At 32.9% G+C, this 16,035-nt stretch overlaps 2 protein-coding genes across 4 annotated transcripts in view; one reads left to right on the top strand and one right to left on the bottom strand.

Annotated features, from left to right (window-relative positions):
• The window catches only part of LOC117171116 (carboxypeptidase M), a 98,271-nt gene that overhangs the window by 32,287 nt on the left and 49,949 nt on the right, over nucleotides 1-16,035 (bottom strand). For 2 of the 3 annotated variants that reach the window (XR_004466846.1, XR_004466847.1), the window contains exons 8-9: nucleotides 13,599-13,691; nucleotides 1,960-2,172 (exon numbers count right to left, since the gene is read on the bottom strand). Coding sequence is in view for 1 of the 3 variants with exons in the window: in XM_033358171.1 (XP_033214062.1) it covers nucleotides 13,599-13,691 (93 nt within the window). In the remaining 2 variants the exon portion in view is untranslated. The remainder of the gene's footprint in view (nucleotides 1-1,959; nucleotides 2,173-13,598; nucleotides 13,692-16,035) is intronic. The other variant, XM_033358171.1, reaches the window with a different exon arrangement.
• Nucleotides 4,355-7,552, top strand: LOC117171126. Its single transcript, XM_033358180.1, has 3 exons — nucleotides 4,355-4,557; nucleotides 6,381-7,047; nucleotides 7,413-7,552. Exons 1-2 carry the CDS (start codon nucleotides 4,512-4,514, stop codon nucleotides 6,773-6,775), a joined length of 441 nt encoding a protein of 146 aa, XP_033214071.1. The 5' UTR covers nucleotides 4,355-4,511; the 3' UTR covers nucleotides 6,776-7,047; nucleotides 7,413-7,552.

The following is a 16,035-nucleotide window of genomic DNA, read 5'->3' as shown; positions in this document are numbered from 1 at the left end:
CTTGACTTTACTCTGTAACCAACGAAATAAAGGCACGTGATATCTCGTTAGAGATATCACATATTTTTAAAAACTCATTTGAGCCTTTTTCAATATAACAAGACGTTCGCGTGATTGTTTTTTACGGCTGGGTGCTATTGTTTGTTTTTGTTTTTTTTTTTGAGAAATTAAAAATTGTGGATAAAAAGTGTAGGAAACTTAATTACTCGTATGATAAAGTATCACATGCCATTAACTTAAGTCTTCAAAACGATACATGGAAGTACCGCCATTATGCTCTAGACTGCTAACACCAACCATTTCTAGCGGGTTGTTTGTACTTAATGAGAAATAAAATAATGAAAAAGTTTTGTAATGTTCCAATGACTGATTTATAAATATTATGTTCAAAATCTTCGATTTTGCCGATTCCAACGATATATTTCTTGCCTAAGGCCATGTGACGAGTAGGCCACGTGACTAGATTCCTACCTTACCGGCACTTTTTTGATTTGCTAACTTATTTTCACACGAAGCGCCACATCGAATTGAAGATTTGGGATATTAAATATGAAGCACTAAGAAAGTTGGATCTGGTCCTAAATTATAATAATTATGCAAAAAACCAAAAAAATTATTGATAAAAGAACTGTTTTCATAATTATAAAAATTTAGGAGCAGACGTATCTTTCTTAATGCTTCTTATTTAGTATCCCAAATTTTTAACACGATGTGGCGCTTCATGTAAAAATAACTTATGAAATAAAAAGTGTCAGTAAGGTAGGAATCTGACCAGTGACCCACTTATTACGTGGCCTTAAGGGCGTATTTGAAGCAGACTCTAACCTCAAAATTGAGTCGCTTCATTTTACTTCGAAAATAGTAGAATTGCTTCTTTGTCAGATACTTACAGCCTACCTCTATTACTAATCAAATCTGTATTTGGAGTGAAAACCTGGCTAATTTCGGGTTAGAATCCAAATAAATAGTTTGAAACAAAAGGTGTTGAAAGTATCCAACAATTTCCTCTGAGTATAGATTTGATTCAAAACAGCAGTAGGCCCTAAGCATCGAACAAAGATTTAATTCTAATATAATTTTCATAAGGTAAAATGAGGAGATTCACTTTTGAGGTTAGAGTCTGGTTCCATTAGGATAAATGTCGAACAATTCAGTTACAATCACCTCATTTTTTTAGTGAAAGCGACGGAATTTTCTATAAAACGAGCTGAAAATTCTTGTACAGGAACTTTGGAGGATCCTGGTCAAGTTCCTGAACACGAACCTATTCGGGTAATCCTGATGGAACCTGTACAAGAATTTGGCGATGGAAACTGAACATTCCTGCAATGGAACCTGCACCGAAAAAGAAATGTTTAAATGCTTGAGTATAGGTTTCTGTACAGGTTCCATTGCGAAGTAAATTGAGGCGCGGGTTCTTTTACAGAAACACGTTATATAAAGTTAATTTTCTTTTATTCCCTTGAACATCGAACTCACTATCGAGACAGCTAATTCAGTATAGCGAACCCGCGCGGATTAGTTTCTGGGCAGGTTCACGTGTAGGTCCCTGAACAAGCTCTTGTGCATGAACCCTTCTGTGAAGGAACCTGCACAGGATCATTCAAAGATTAGCTTGCATACAAGTTCCTTTGCAAGATCATGCAGTTTTATTCACCAAATTCCTGTAAAGTAACCGTCAAGATGACCTGTGTAGGTTCGTGTGCAGATTTCTGTTCAGCAACATGTCCAGGATCCTCCGAGGTTCCTCTACAGAAATTTCTAGCTGGGGGCACTTTCGTACTGGGCCAAAATAAGTTTTCTGCGAAAGGGTACAAATTCAAAAATCCTTTTTCGATATGTTTTTCACGAGATTAGATGTATTCAATCTAAAATCACGAGATCAAGTCAATTACAAAAAAGTACATAACGTCGCATTTATTCCCGCATGATTGCACATTAATACTGCTTAATACTTACATCGTTCACAATAGAGGCCGAATTATAGAAAATATCAATAGTCGATACACAAGTGGTCTATTAGGAATCGGGAAAGATGATAGAGTCATTTTCGAACGGCTCCTGGACTGTTATCGTCTCTGAGCCTTGAGTGGACGGTGAATAGTTAACCTGTGCCAGGGAGTCCTTGCTTTCTTCCGGGGAACTTTCATTGCAAAATAAACCTTTGCATGGCTGAAAAGGTTTCGGTGAAAAAACGCACCCATTCTTTTCATTAGAAAAGATTATCAGATGTATGTTTTGTACAAAAAAATGCATAACATCTGTACGCGAGTTACAATATCTGATTAACGGTATTCTGTTTTTCTCTTGAGCTTGAAGAAAAAATATATTTCTTCAATATTTCTTGTGAAAGGTTTAAATGTTTAATTACTTTAATCAGTTACATGAACCTGAGGAGAAACTTCTTTCAATGCCCAAGAAAATTTATGTTGAGCAAATTCTCTCCAGAATATGCTGAACATCTAAACTCGACCAGAGCATTTATGAGCATTCAAGAAAATTTCAAGCATTTCTTGTTGAAAAAATATATTTAATAATAAATACAAATAATTTTACATATACACTCTTGCGAAAATTATGTTTTATTGTACTTCTTTTCAGATTTGATTTTACCGCTCTAGTGTTTCAATTCGGCTACGCAAATACACTGCGCATGCATTGCATCGTCAATCTCATTTGCTGCAAATGACGCGCTTTTTTGAAACTATTAGATGTGTAAATACATATTTTACAATAAATCATAATTGTGGAAATAATAACAATTAATTTTAAGATAAAAAATAGTGTTTTATAGAGCAAGGTGAAATAATTATTTAACTGTATTCTTTAAAAATAAATTATTGATTTTAAATTCATAGGAAGGAATACCTTCTTTTGCCAATGTAAATTTCATGTTGCTCATAATATTTTGTATACTTTACAATTATTATATATTGTAACAAATTGATTTGTATATTTAATCATTTCAAATAAGCGCGCGATCAACATCCAATGAGGATGCTCTTGCGACGCATGCGCAGATTAGTTGAGATAACCTAAAATGTACAGGTGTTTTAAGTTGTGACATCACCTGACAAGATGTTTGCATATCGAGAGTAAAGCAATGATACGAATCGCCTGGGAAGATACTTAATTTTTTTTAATACTAGACGAAAATTATTTTGTTTTTACTAACAGTTTATTTGGATATTTTAGTTTTCGAAAGCTATTTAGTTAAATAATAAAATCATTAAGACCAAAAAAATTAGCGATTTTATTATTAAATTTAAGTTTTGTTAAACAAAAAATAGTATATAAATAAACTTATGGAGATAAATAATTTTTTCCGAGTCATGAAAAAAAAAGTTGTATGCCATGCAATTCGTATTATTACTTCACCTGCAGCGTAAACATCATGGATTTCCCTAATCCACTCTAAAATACCTAAAATATGCTCATAAATGCTCATTAAAATTGAACCTTAGGGTTTAATATATTTTGAAGCGTATTCTTATGCTCCTGAGAATGAATTTTATTACTTAAACTCTTTTAAAACATTACTCGAGGGGTTAACCACTGTTCTAATCTGGTGTACACTCTACCATGTAATTTTGTGTAATTCCTATAAACTTTTATAATCCCCGGTAATGCCGGGAAATGTCTGTAGTAATCTTCGGTAACCCATGGTAATATCGTGTAATACCATATGTAATCGTGTAGAATCCCTTGTTATCTTTTTCAATCCCATGCAATCTATGCTATTCCTTGTTACCTCTGTAATTTTGTGTAATCTAATGTAGTCTAGTGTAGCCACGTAATCTGGTGTAATTTCATGAAATCGTATGTAAACTCTTGTAATCTTTTCGTATTTCAATAGAAAATTTATCTGTTTAAATTTCTATTAAGTACGAGCTAAACGGTTTTTCGGCACTCCATGCATTTTACACAAAATCCAGCGAGAATAAAATTTAGTATAATTATATATTAATATTGGCTGTATATGGCGCACTTTTCCAAAATTATAAATGTGCAAATCAATTTTTTATAGTAAATCATCATTGTAGATACAATGAAATTAGTTTACAGATCACAAAATGGTATTTTTGATTGAAAGATATATGAATGACTTGATTTCACTTTTTATGAATAAATTATTGGGTTTAAATTCAAAGAAGAAAGACTTTCATCACCAACGTAAATTCTAAATAATTGATTTATTTTGTTGTACTTTATAATTATTATATATTGTGAAAAATTGATTTGCATATTCAATCATTTAAATTAAACGTGCGATTAACATCCAATGAGACAGCTAGTGCGACGCATGCGCAATGTGATTTGGGAGCCGTATTGGGACCACTGATGGTCCACTGTCGATCTCCCGATGGTCCCGATTTTCCTTGAGAAGAGGGAAGCACAAAAAAGCAGCAATATTCATTCCATGTTGTACGTTCTACGTTCGACGTGACGTAAACACAAATGAACATGAAATATTAAACTGAAAACAATAAGTTGAGAAAATCTAACGCAAAATGTCAAGAGGCAGAGGGTCGTATCGAGGACGACGGCGATTGCCAGGTTAGTCTTATGTCTCCCATTTAGTTGCAAAATAGAATCGATTCGATTTATAACTTCTCCGGCATGAAGCCTTGCATTAAAAGGTATTCAAAATTTTGAATCTCTAAGAACGGCTTTTATATCCTTCTTTTTTTAATCCTTATAAGGCGGCGAAAATAATAAGATTTAAATCCCTTTCAAAGCCGATCGGAGCTGCCAACCCTAATCCTAACCCTAATTTTATTTTTATGATCTGCAAAAATGTTTGTTAATAGACACAAGGCTAAGAAAAATGGTTCTGTTTTAAGAACTCATTCTTAAATATTTATATTGCGAATTTCACTGTTAATAAGAAATATCTCGGCTCTATGTGCTCGAAACATAATTTCAATTACAGTGAAACTCTTCAACAGCCGCCCCTTCAATAGCTCTTCCGAGAATTGAGGCAGCGCCGCATGTTGGTGTAACAGGAGCTGCGCGGGGTGCGCGGGATATGCAACTGTCACTGAGGCGAACACTCAAGCATGAACAAACAAAATCGGAGCGGGCTATAATGAGTTAGTTCCCACCGTCAGCCCGAAAATTGGCGCTATAGAAGAATTTCACTGTATTCAAGCATTTTTTATGGCCTCAGACAAACATTTTTTTCTGTAGAATTTTAAATCCAATTTATTTATTCAGAAATTTAAAAGGGCGCGTAAACAAAAAAAGAGGAATTTTCCTTTTTCCACAATAAATCCGATAACCAACATTCTATAATATTTTAATTTTAAAAAATCTGTAATTACGGTTTTCATAAGAACAGAGATGCATACATTTCCAGTATTTTCAATACATGAGGATAAGTTATCACATGGGTCTTTAAAGTAGTATGGCCACTAGAAAAGCTAGTCAAAGCTCTATCTATTATTTTTTGCAGAATTTTGGAATTAAATACCAAATTGGACCAGAATGTCAATTAATTAATTGGGTATTACATTTTTATGCAGATCAATACCAATAAAATGACAAATGTTGATTTTACTTGATCCGAGTAAAATTCATTTTTCACGCTCAGTAGTTGTCAGCATAATCACATGTCGAGAAAGTAAAATTAACCTGCAATACACAGGCAACAAAATCATTATTTGAAATTTTGCGCACTTCCCGATTCCAACAGAAGCTGTCTGCTAACTTCAGTCAATGTCACACTGTTCTCGTCATGGTGTACCTCCGTATTTTTGTTTAAAATCAAGCTCAAATACCCTGGAATCAAGTACAAATGAGTAGTAATTCAAATTTCACATTACATTTTCTGTTTACAAAACAGTTTTCCTAATAATATTTAACGTGTTTTAAAGCCAAAATTAACCATTTTTGGAGCCCACGAAAGGCCTCTCCATAAGATCCCATGTTCTTTGACACGACTTTGAACACTGATAATTCAATTTTAACCTGATAAGGGCCCCTAAACAAGCATAATGTGAAAGAGGACATATATCGACACAAAAAAAATAGACTAGTTTTTTATCGGACCGATCCAATCAGTGTCGCACACTCCCTCCGTCACCGGGGTAGCTACGGACTATTTTCTTATAAAAAACTCTTTTTCTTCAATTTTACTTAAAATTATGAATTGTTTAGTATTATTTTCAGTGAAATCTATATTTTCCAGTCCATCTCGCCAAAACCCACACCCCACCCACCCAACCTCTTGGGTACCCACTCTCCAGCTAGGGTAGCAACCCCTACTTTTCATACATGGTTTGTGCGCCCCTGGATCCTATGACCGCACTAGTTTGAAAATCGAAAAACAAATTGCAGAATAGTGGATTCAAAAAAGACTTCCTCACCGAATGTTTCAGAAATTGACTTCGACGAGATTGCGGCTCGCATCCGATCTGCGAAGGAGAGGGTGGCCGAGGAGAAATTACACAGTCAGTCCTTACTGTCAGTGACGACCGGGTCACCCACCTCGCTCGTCACTCTCAACGAGCACAGTGGAGAGGTCACCCCCTTCCCCAATCAATCGAAACTGGCACAGCCAGACCCATCGCTCTCTGAAGCCGCGTCAGGCGGCGCTCCTTCAATGAAGCCCTTCGTGGACTACGTGGCCCTAGTCCAGGCCGAGATAAACTTGGCTACTCTGGGACTGGCTGACAATAGTACCCGACTTCCAGCGCCACCAGTAGGACGAACCCAACCGAGCCCGGTACCAGTCATGGCTGCTGGGGTCGACCGTAACCCAGATTCCTGCTAATACCGCATTAGGGGGGGGGGGGGCACATTTTTGGCAAATTAAAAAATCTTTTTTCTGACTGCACAACATCCCAAGAATATTTTGTCCAACTTTTATGTAAATCGGAGAAAAACTAGCGAAAATACAGCGTTTTAAGCGACCGCTTCTCTTGCTCAATTCGGACACGTATTCGTTGAAAAGGGTAGAATTCAACGCAGACAGGAACAAAAAGAGGCTTTCGATGTAATGAATGGCAGCGATTTATTCTATGGACCTGTAATTGATAATTATGTGTAAGTATAAAAAATTATACACGTTTATTGTTGCGTAATTTTTGTTTCCAGAGAAAAAAACTTTTAAAAGATTTTCTAGCGAACCACTTTTTTGAAGACCATGAACATTAGAACTAAAAATCTATTTGACCGATTCTTTTCAATTTTGATACACTGTTTCCTCATATTAATCAACAGGTAAACAGGAAGAGTTTTTTGTTTTTAACCATTTTTGTTCATTTTACAGTAAAAAATTAACCGATTTTTTTTAGCGAAAATCGCGTTTTTGTCTTCAAAATGATGTAAAAAATTTTTAAAACGCTTCCTGCTTACCTGCGGATACATATCACCTTTAAAATGCATTTTTTGTTTTTTTTTTGTTTCAGGTGATCCAGTGATGAGTTAATTGTTAATTGTAATAAAAAAATTGTTCACGGCGCAACAATTTTTTCAAGGCGTCCTTTGAGATTCGATGTCACGTGGTCATTTTTAAATATTTTAAAATGAAAATTGGTTTAAGAATAGTTAGAATATAGTACTAAAATATACAGTTCAAATTATTAACCCAGCATTATTTATATCTCCAAAAAAGTTCTTAAAATATGCGTTTTTTCGCCTCTAACCCCCCATTAATAATTCTTTCCAGGCAAAATTTGCTACTTTATTGCGATTTTAGAAGGGTCCCGGCTTTTATTGGCTTAAGCTTCAGTTCTATTTAGAAGTACGTCAAAATTCTAGATATACACTTTAATCAAGTGATCACTTCTTTTTGGCTGTTATTCCCAGGAAAAAAGAACTGATAGAAAGCGAGTCGGTTTGAATTGCGCATCTGTCAGTTGCAGATTAAAAGAATGAAAATATAATCGGTTGGCCACATTCGTCAAAATTCTGAGTGAATAGAGTTGAATGAGACTGACGAACCTGAAATAATTCCTATGAGTATTCTACGATTCATTACTGTACATATAAATGGGTTGAGATTCAATATGAAATGGAGTTCTTAAAAGATCACACCCAATGGTGAAAATACGATGCGCCCATAGCAATTTTGAATAATCCTGAATCTGCCAATTGTAGGTTACCTTAGGTTGTATTCAACTGAGTGAAATATGCAGATGACAATTTTAAAGAATTAATGCTTTCGAATGAGAAGTATGAAGTTTTGAATATGACAATGCTGATTAATCAGAAATTAAAATTAAATAATATTGTGATATATTATAATTGATGCAGCAATTTATTTATAAATTCAATGATTATTTAGTTGTAATTCTTTTTTACAATGGTTTCAATAGATTATCCTGTACCGGAATGATAAGGTTCACACTAAATTAAGCTCCGGTGACATTTAACTTCTTCAGTGCACTTTCTAATGGCTGCAAGGAGTTCACGTGTTAGAAAACTCCGCAATTCGCTTATATCCATTTCCATCACAAATATCCAAATGTTTAGAATTCCGGATCCGTCACAAAAAGACAAAGCGCCCGCCCAATGATATTCGCGCTCCGCGAGAAAGGCCCGCGAATCAGAAAGCTAGTACGGGCGTGCTCATACATACATCCATCGCGATGAAGCGAGTCGTCCTCTGATTCGCGGGCCCTTTTCACGGAGCACGACTCTCATTGGGCGGGCGCTTTGACGTTTGGTTTTTTTGTCGCGGATCCAGAATTTCAATACCCGCATATTTGTTAAAGGTAATTTCTATAAGATAAAACATGAGTGTTAGTTTTTGTCAATTTAAGAATTCTATCGATGGATTCTACGAAGAATAGGCTATCTTTTCGTTCTCGTTAAGAATTAGACTGACTTCATCTAGCTAAGTTTTCATAAATAATATAATCTATTTAAATTAAATTTGTTTTATTTAAATTAATAATTTTCTATCGGAACTATCTTTCCTATATCGATTAATGCTGATTCATAATCGCTGCTGAATGGGTCCGAAAAAAAATTACGTGGCCGATTAAGAAAGTTGATTTCTCATTTAAAACTCACTCTATCCTACACGGAGAAACTTTCAGTTATAAAATTTAATGGTATAATATTTATTTTTACAATACGACAATAGCAAGCCAGGATATAGAGTCACTATTCCAAGAATTACTATTGTGAATATTAAACTCTGAAGTTTTTATGTTTGTTAAAATATAAAACAAATGATGAAATAATTGCACTTATACCAAAAGAAACTTACTATAATCCCAAAGACAGACTGTAAACTTTACACAACACAATAGTAAAGACATTCTGTCTATATTTCTTCTACGCATTTCTAATTTTTCCCATAGAAAATAGGAAAAACCACCATGGTCGAAAGAGCAAAATAGAAAGTAAATTCGCATTCACTTTATGCACTGTACACTTTATACATTAAAAATACAATTAGATATTTATATTTTATGCTACGCTGAAAGAGAAAAAACCTTGTTAGAAGAAATCAGCCCTGGCGGGAATTGGTCGTTAAGTCGTCTTTACGATGTCGTAAATATGTCGCATGAACTGACGTTGTCTTTACGATATCGTAAAGACACTGTAACGACATGGACATAGGATGTTAAAAAGTTGTCGTAAAGACGTCGCCAAATTTTGTGCCCACTGTGTTGTTTTTTCTTTCATTACACCTTCCCATTAAAAATGATAATTTTTCTTACCTGTTTCGCAACTTATGTTATTTTAACTGCTAGTTATTGCAACTACGGTTTTATCATCTAATTTGTGAATATCACTTTTTTCAACTTCAATCTGCGATCAAAAATATGAATTTTTCTAATTATAAATGGCAATTATTAGATTTGTAGTATATTTATAAATGAAACGGAAAATGTATTTCTTCCTATGTTTGCGACAATAATACTATTTTCTCCACTATAACCTAGATTGCCATCGAACTTTTGTAAATATCAATATTATAATGCCAAATTTTACATCACGAGTTTCTCCGTGTATGGGCGGCTATCTGGAATTCCAGTGACAGATACGCAATTCAAAAAAACCTCAAACCCCATTCAAATGCAAGTGAATGGATTTCCGTTTCCTGGGTTTTCTTGATTCAATAAACCTGAGTAATAGCTCAGGAGTACTTTGTTCTTGAACAAATTCAATGCGTTAAACGTGAACAGTCGCTTTAGGTTTATCGTTCTACCAGGCTTGATGCCGTGAGTACGCGGAACCAATTTTCTGACTAAAGCATATTAAATCCGTCGAAAAGTCCCATTTTTGCGTGAGTGAGCATTTAAAATTTTTTTTTTTTAATGTGCTGATTTTCCACTGAGAGATGTGCCCAACGAAAGAAAAGGTTTATCGCCGAACCCAATTCTTTTTTATTTCCTTAACGATTGACACTTGTGTTGTATGCACGCGAATATATTTTCTACTTTTTTAATTCCTCTTAATCCGATCAGTAGACACACCTCTCATGGTTATTTTTAATTCAATACTTACATTCTTTATTTTTGATTATTTTAATTCCTTCTAATCTGTCCACAAAATATGTACACATGCATAGTTTCTATTCGATTTTGTGGAATATAAGTTTGGAAATTTAAATTTTTTGTCTGCCATAACGGTGGAGTAATCTAAATTATAATATTGTATATTGTTTAAACAATTTATAGATTTAATAATGTAATAAATAATAATGAATTCATTTAATAATGTTCTGCAAGGTAAACAAAATAAATTTATCTTTAAACAGAATTATAAAACTGTTCTTTTGCTTTTTTTTACTCCATGGTGGAACTTATGACGAAGGAAAATTTACACATTAATGGGAATTCGGATTCTCAATTCTTCTCTTCTTACCGGGCACATGTATACTACATGGCGTACTTCAGGCATGGTAAAGTTGTTTTATACTCGGATGCCGTTTTGCCGTCCTCGCCTACGGCTCAGGCGTTAAATTCTGCATCCTCGTATAAAGTTCAACTTTACTGCCTAGGTACATAATCTACTATATTCTTAATCCCTTCGGTATGCAGGTTTTATGTATTGGTACGGTCTCAAATAGAATGTTAACGAATCTGAGGTTATATTACAGCTTTCTCTGTTTTTGTTCAAAATAAATTATTCTTCTTTCTATATATCCCAGTGGGCACAAAATTTGGTGACTTTTTACGACATCGTTATGACATCTTTACGACATCCTATGCCCACGTCGTTTCGGTGTCTTTGCGATATCGTAAAGACATCTTCAGATCATACGACTTATTTACGATATCGTAAAGACACCTTAACGACATGGACATAGGATGTCGTAAAGTTGTCGTAAATATGTCATAACGATGTCGTAAAGACCTCGCTAAACGTTGTGCCACCTGGGATGTTTAAAGATCATTTTTCCAGTACACAAAATACCACAAAAGCAAACCATCATTTTTTCCTATCTTTAGCTGTTTTTATTTTCATCAAAAGCTGCGGTCGGCTTTGCCCTCAGATGGAGGCAAAGCCGACGAAGTACAGCTTGTTAGAAATAATTAAATAACCAAATCATTGTTGTTTTCATATGAATAATACTTATAGAAATATAATATACAATAATGTAGACCTCGAAATGAGAAAAAAATGGATAATTCAACATCTTATTAACTTTAAAAAAATCATTGACTGTTAACTGGTTGGCGCTGCCCCCCTTACCCTATACGACACAGTCCCTTATATTATTAGTGATTATTATATCTTTTTTTTTAGTTGCGTTACTTAATTTTAATCCCGTGTAATATTTTTAAATCCCCTGTAATCCGGGGTAAACTTGTGTAATCTGCTGTAAAATTATGAAAATCTTGTGTACACGATAAAAACGAGGTGGTTAACCCCTCATATACCTCATTTATAATTAACTTGAAAGTAGATCATATATAAATAAAATTGGGAATCGCAGAGGACTATGCACTACTTACTGTATCCAGGGACTTATTAGCAAAAAATTATAAATCAACTGCTATGTACATAGGTTATGTCGCATAAACAAACCAATTTTAGGAATATGAACATTATCAATAACATGCACGTTTTAACCCATTATACTTTAGTTTTTAATTTTCCCACCAGTTTTATTACCCAAAATTATGTAAATCCTCAACCGGTGGTTATTTTTTCTTATACAAAAAGGTTATATATACAATAAACATACATAACTATTATGATACACGGAGAGAAATGAATGTTCAGACTTACATCTAGATATTTATGGTTCACATATTTTATTTTTAACTATAGGACAGCTATCTAGATATTAAATGTTAAATTCTGTGGGTATTAAAAAAAATATGCAGCAAACCGCACTTTTATTAATTATTTTACTATATACAAACAAGCCTCAATATTACTGTCCTGTGATCAAAATATTAATAATCATAATTTTTCAACAAATATACATTCATACGAAACATTGACTATAAACTTCATAAAGTACCAGGACTTTCTCTTGTTTATTAAATTCTCTCGGAAATTAAAGCCAATTGGATCAAAGGGAAAAATACTCATTCCATGGATTTTCATGGATTTTTATGTACTTTCATCCTGTAAAGCCTTAGTCGAAACGGCGACGCACATCTCACGACCTTTTCTTTATAGTATTGAAACCTTTTGCAACCATTTGATACGAAATGTACTATTAGCTCCATGAAGTACCAGGACTTTCTGTTGTTCTTTCTTTTACTTAGAAGAAGAGGTCACGAGATGTGCGTCGCTGATTCCACTGCGCCTTATTTTATTTCCAATACCTCGGGAATCAAGGCCCATTGGATCGAAAGAAAAAATACGGACCTGTTGGTTTTGATGTACTTTCACCATGTTGTGAAAGTACGTCGACGACGCACATCTCGCGACCCCTCCTTGTTAGTATTAAAACCTTTCACAAGAATTTTACCCGAAATTGGATATAAGCTCCATGAAGTAACAGGATTGTCTGTTCTTTCTTTTACTTAAAAGAAGAGATCGCGAGATGTGCGTCGCTGATTCGACTATAAGCTTGATCAGGTGGCCGAGAGAGCTATGGCGTTTTACTTCCCTTGGAACCATTTTCTTTATTTTATTTCCGATATCTCGGGAATCCAGGCCCATTGGTTCGAAAGAAAAAATAAGCACCTAATGGATTTTGATCTACTTTCATCCTGTTGTGAAAGTACGTCGACGACGCATATCTCGCGACCTCTTCTTCTTAGTATTAAAACTTTCTAAAAGCTTTTTACACGAAATTGTCTATAAGCTCCATGAAGTAATAGGATGGTCTGCTCTTTCTTTTATTTAAAAGAAGAGATCGCTAGATGTGCGTCGCTGATTCAACTATAAGCTTGATTAAGTGGCCGATAGAGCTATGGCGTTTTACTGCACTCGGAAAAGGACTTAAACGTCATGGATCCTTTAGTCTAACATCTCGAAAGTACAATCTTATACTTAACACGTCTTTTTTTTAATATCCATTTCTCTCCATATAGTCACATACGCGTTCTAATTAATTAAGGATTAGTTATTTTTATGTTGGGTGGGCCTATTATTTTGTTGTTTAATATATAATGTTAAAGTAAAATGATTTAGAAGCATGCTTTTATCTGTAAATTAGCTGCATAACTTACCTTGGTTGCATAGAGAGTGACATTGAGGAGAGTCGGGTGCTGTTCAATAACCATAAATTCGACATCCCGAGGAGCGTATCCATTAGCGTAAACCTACGAATTGAAAGATTAGATTAGAATTTTATAATTTAAGAAAAAATGATGTTAAAATCAAATTTAAAATCCTTTTAAACATGTAATAATCAAGTTAATGTATAGTATTTCTGAAAAAAATCTAACGACCAAATGTGGGCAACCACCATAAAATGTTCCTGTCCCAATTAAGAGAAAAGATAGAAAAATTTCCCAAAGAATAAATTTAGGGCAAAAATAAAAAAGAAGAAAGAAAAATGAGACGGCAACCAACCAAATCTCTTTTAAAGGGGATTTGCTTGCTTGCTTTCTCTTTTTTATTTATTTAAATTTGAAATGTTTTAATTTCAGAAGCTTTAAATTCAGAACATTTTTGCTTTGAATTATTTAATTTATAGTTTTGTCTTTAATATTCATAATAAAAGAATTTGATTTATTTTTTGTGGTTCTCGTTCAAATAATTTTGTAAAATAAAACCTCTTTATTGCTTAAACATATTTCTTTAAAAAGCCATTTGATAAACAACTTTATTTAGTCTCGAGAACAATTAAAATTGCTTTATGGGAATTATTTATGGAGGAGTATATCATATTGATTATGATCAAATGTGACCGCTTATGAAATAAAAATTTTTTAATGTATAGAATTCCTGAAAATAAAAGCAAGAATCCAACGACTGAATTTAGACAACCACCATAAAAAAATGAGAAGACAACCAAGCAAATCCCTTTTAATCGGATTTGGTTGGTTGACTTCTCATTTTTCTTTCCTCTTTTTTATTTTTGTCCAATAAAATTTCTTTTCTATGTTAGGAAAATTTTAATCTTTTTTAAAATTACAATAGAATTATCTTATGGTGGTTGTTTGAACGTGGTCGCTGGATTTTTTGTTTTATTTTCAGTAATTCTATATATTAAGAATTTTTAATTTCATAAGCGGCCACATATGATCATAATCAATATGATATACTCCTCCATGAATGATTCCAACAAACGGCTCAATTGATCTCGACAACAAGTAAATTAGTTTATCAAAACGATTTTGAATGCAAGATGTTACAATCAATAAAGAGATTTTATTTTACGAAATTATTTGCACGAGAACTACTAAAAATAAAAGTAAAATAAAAATCTTTCATTCTGAATATTCAAAACTAAACTATGAATAAGACCATTCAAAGAAAAACTGCTGGAAATATAACTATTAAATATTTGATTGAAAAATGTCGTTTTTTAGTTGAGAATTTTCACTTTACTGGCAGAAATTAATCTTCTGGGTTAAAAACTAACATTTTTGTTGGAAATTTAATTATTCTAGTTGAAGAGTCATAATTTTAGTTGAAAATTCATCGCTTTGGTTGAAAAATAATTTTTAACTGGCAATTTAACAATTCAATTATTGCTTGAAAATTTATCTTTTTAATTTAAAATTCATGTTTTCTATAAAATTCGTCTTCTTTGGTAAAAACGATTCTTCTATTCCATTTTTCGTTGAAACATGGTATTTTTTAGTTTGAAATTCAACTATTTAGTTAAAAATTGGTGTTTTTATATATGATAATGAAAATATTTTGTTGAACGTTTATGCTTTTTGTTGAAAAATTATGTTTGTAGGAGAAAATTGATTTTTTTAAAAATAAAACTACTTGGTTAAACGTTAAAATAAATTTATTCAAAAAATAAATCACTTTTTTGTGTTAAAATAATTTTTTACCTGCAAATTTAACTGTTCCATTTTTGGTTGAAAACTGATATTTTTTAGTTATATATTAAGGTATTTGTTTGAAAATTGATCTTTTTCAGTGGAAAATTCAACTCTTTGATTGAGAATTAATGTTTCTTTTTTTTAATTATCTTTTTGGTAGAAAATTAATCCTTTTGGTTGAAAATTCAACAATTTGGTTACAAATTCATCTGTTTGAAAATCCAAATTTCTACTTAAAAATTTAGGAATTTGAAGCTGCATGAACTAATTTTTAATACAGTACACACATTATTTTACTTAAATATGCACAGAATTTCAAGTATAAGTAGATAAAACAAAAATGCGTTTGAATTTTCATTCAAATACATGGATTTTAGAGACAAATTCAATAAATAAATAATTATGGTTTTAGCTTTATTTAAGTATTTATTCAATCTACCGTGCTAAAATATTAAAGAATATCTTGTAATATTAATTAAATCCTTAGAAAATAAAAAGAACATTATTTTTAATAAACTCACGAAAAATGATACCTGGAAAAAATTTTAAATACCCGGAAAACCTTTAATTTCCAGGGAATTTTTTTCAGGATTTAATTATACACTCTGTTATAGGAATAAGCATAGCGCATAGAAAAATATAGCATCTTCAATACGGACAA

The sequence above is a fragment of the Belonocnema kinseyi genome, chromosome 1, assembly GCF_010883055.1.
Source record: "Belonocnema kinseyi isolate 2016_QV_RU_SX_M_011 chromosome 1, B_treatae_v1, whole genome shotgun sequence".
NCBI lineage: Eukaryota > Metazoa > Arthropoda > Insecta > Hymenoptera > Cynipidae > Belonocnema > Belonocnema kinseyi.
Note: the sequence above shows the minus strand (reverse complement) of the source record. Positions and strands in the feature narration are given on the sequence as shown.

Coding starts and splice junctions, on each gene's coding strand:
- LOC117171126 (XM_033358180.1), top strand. CDS start 4,512: ATGTCAAGAGGCAGAGGGTCGTATCGAGGACGACGGCGATTGCCAG. Junction 4,558..6,380: donor AGGACGACGGCGATTGCCAG/GTTAGTCTTATG, acceptor CGAATGTTTCAG/AAATTGACTTCGACGAGATT.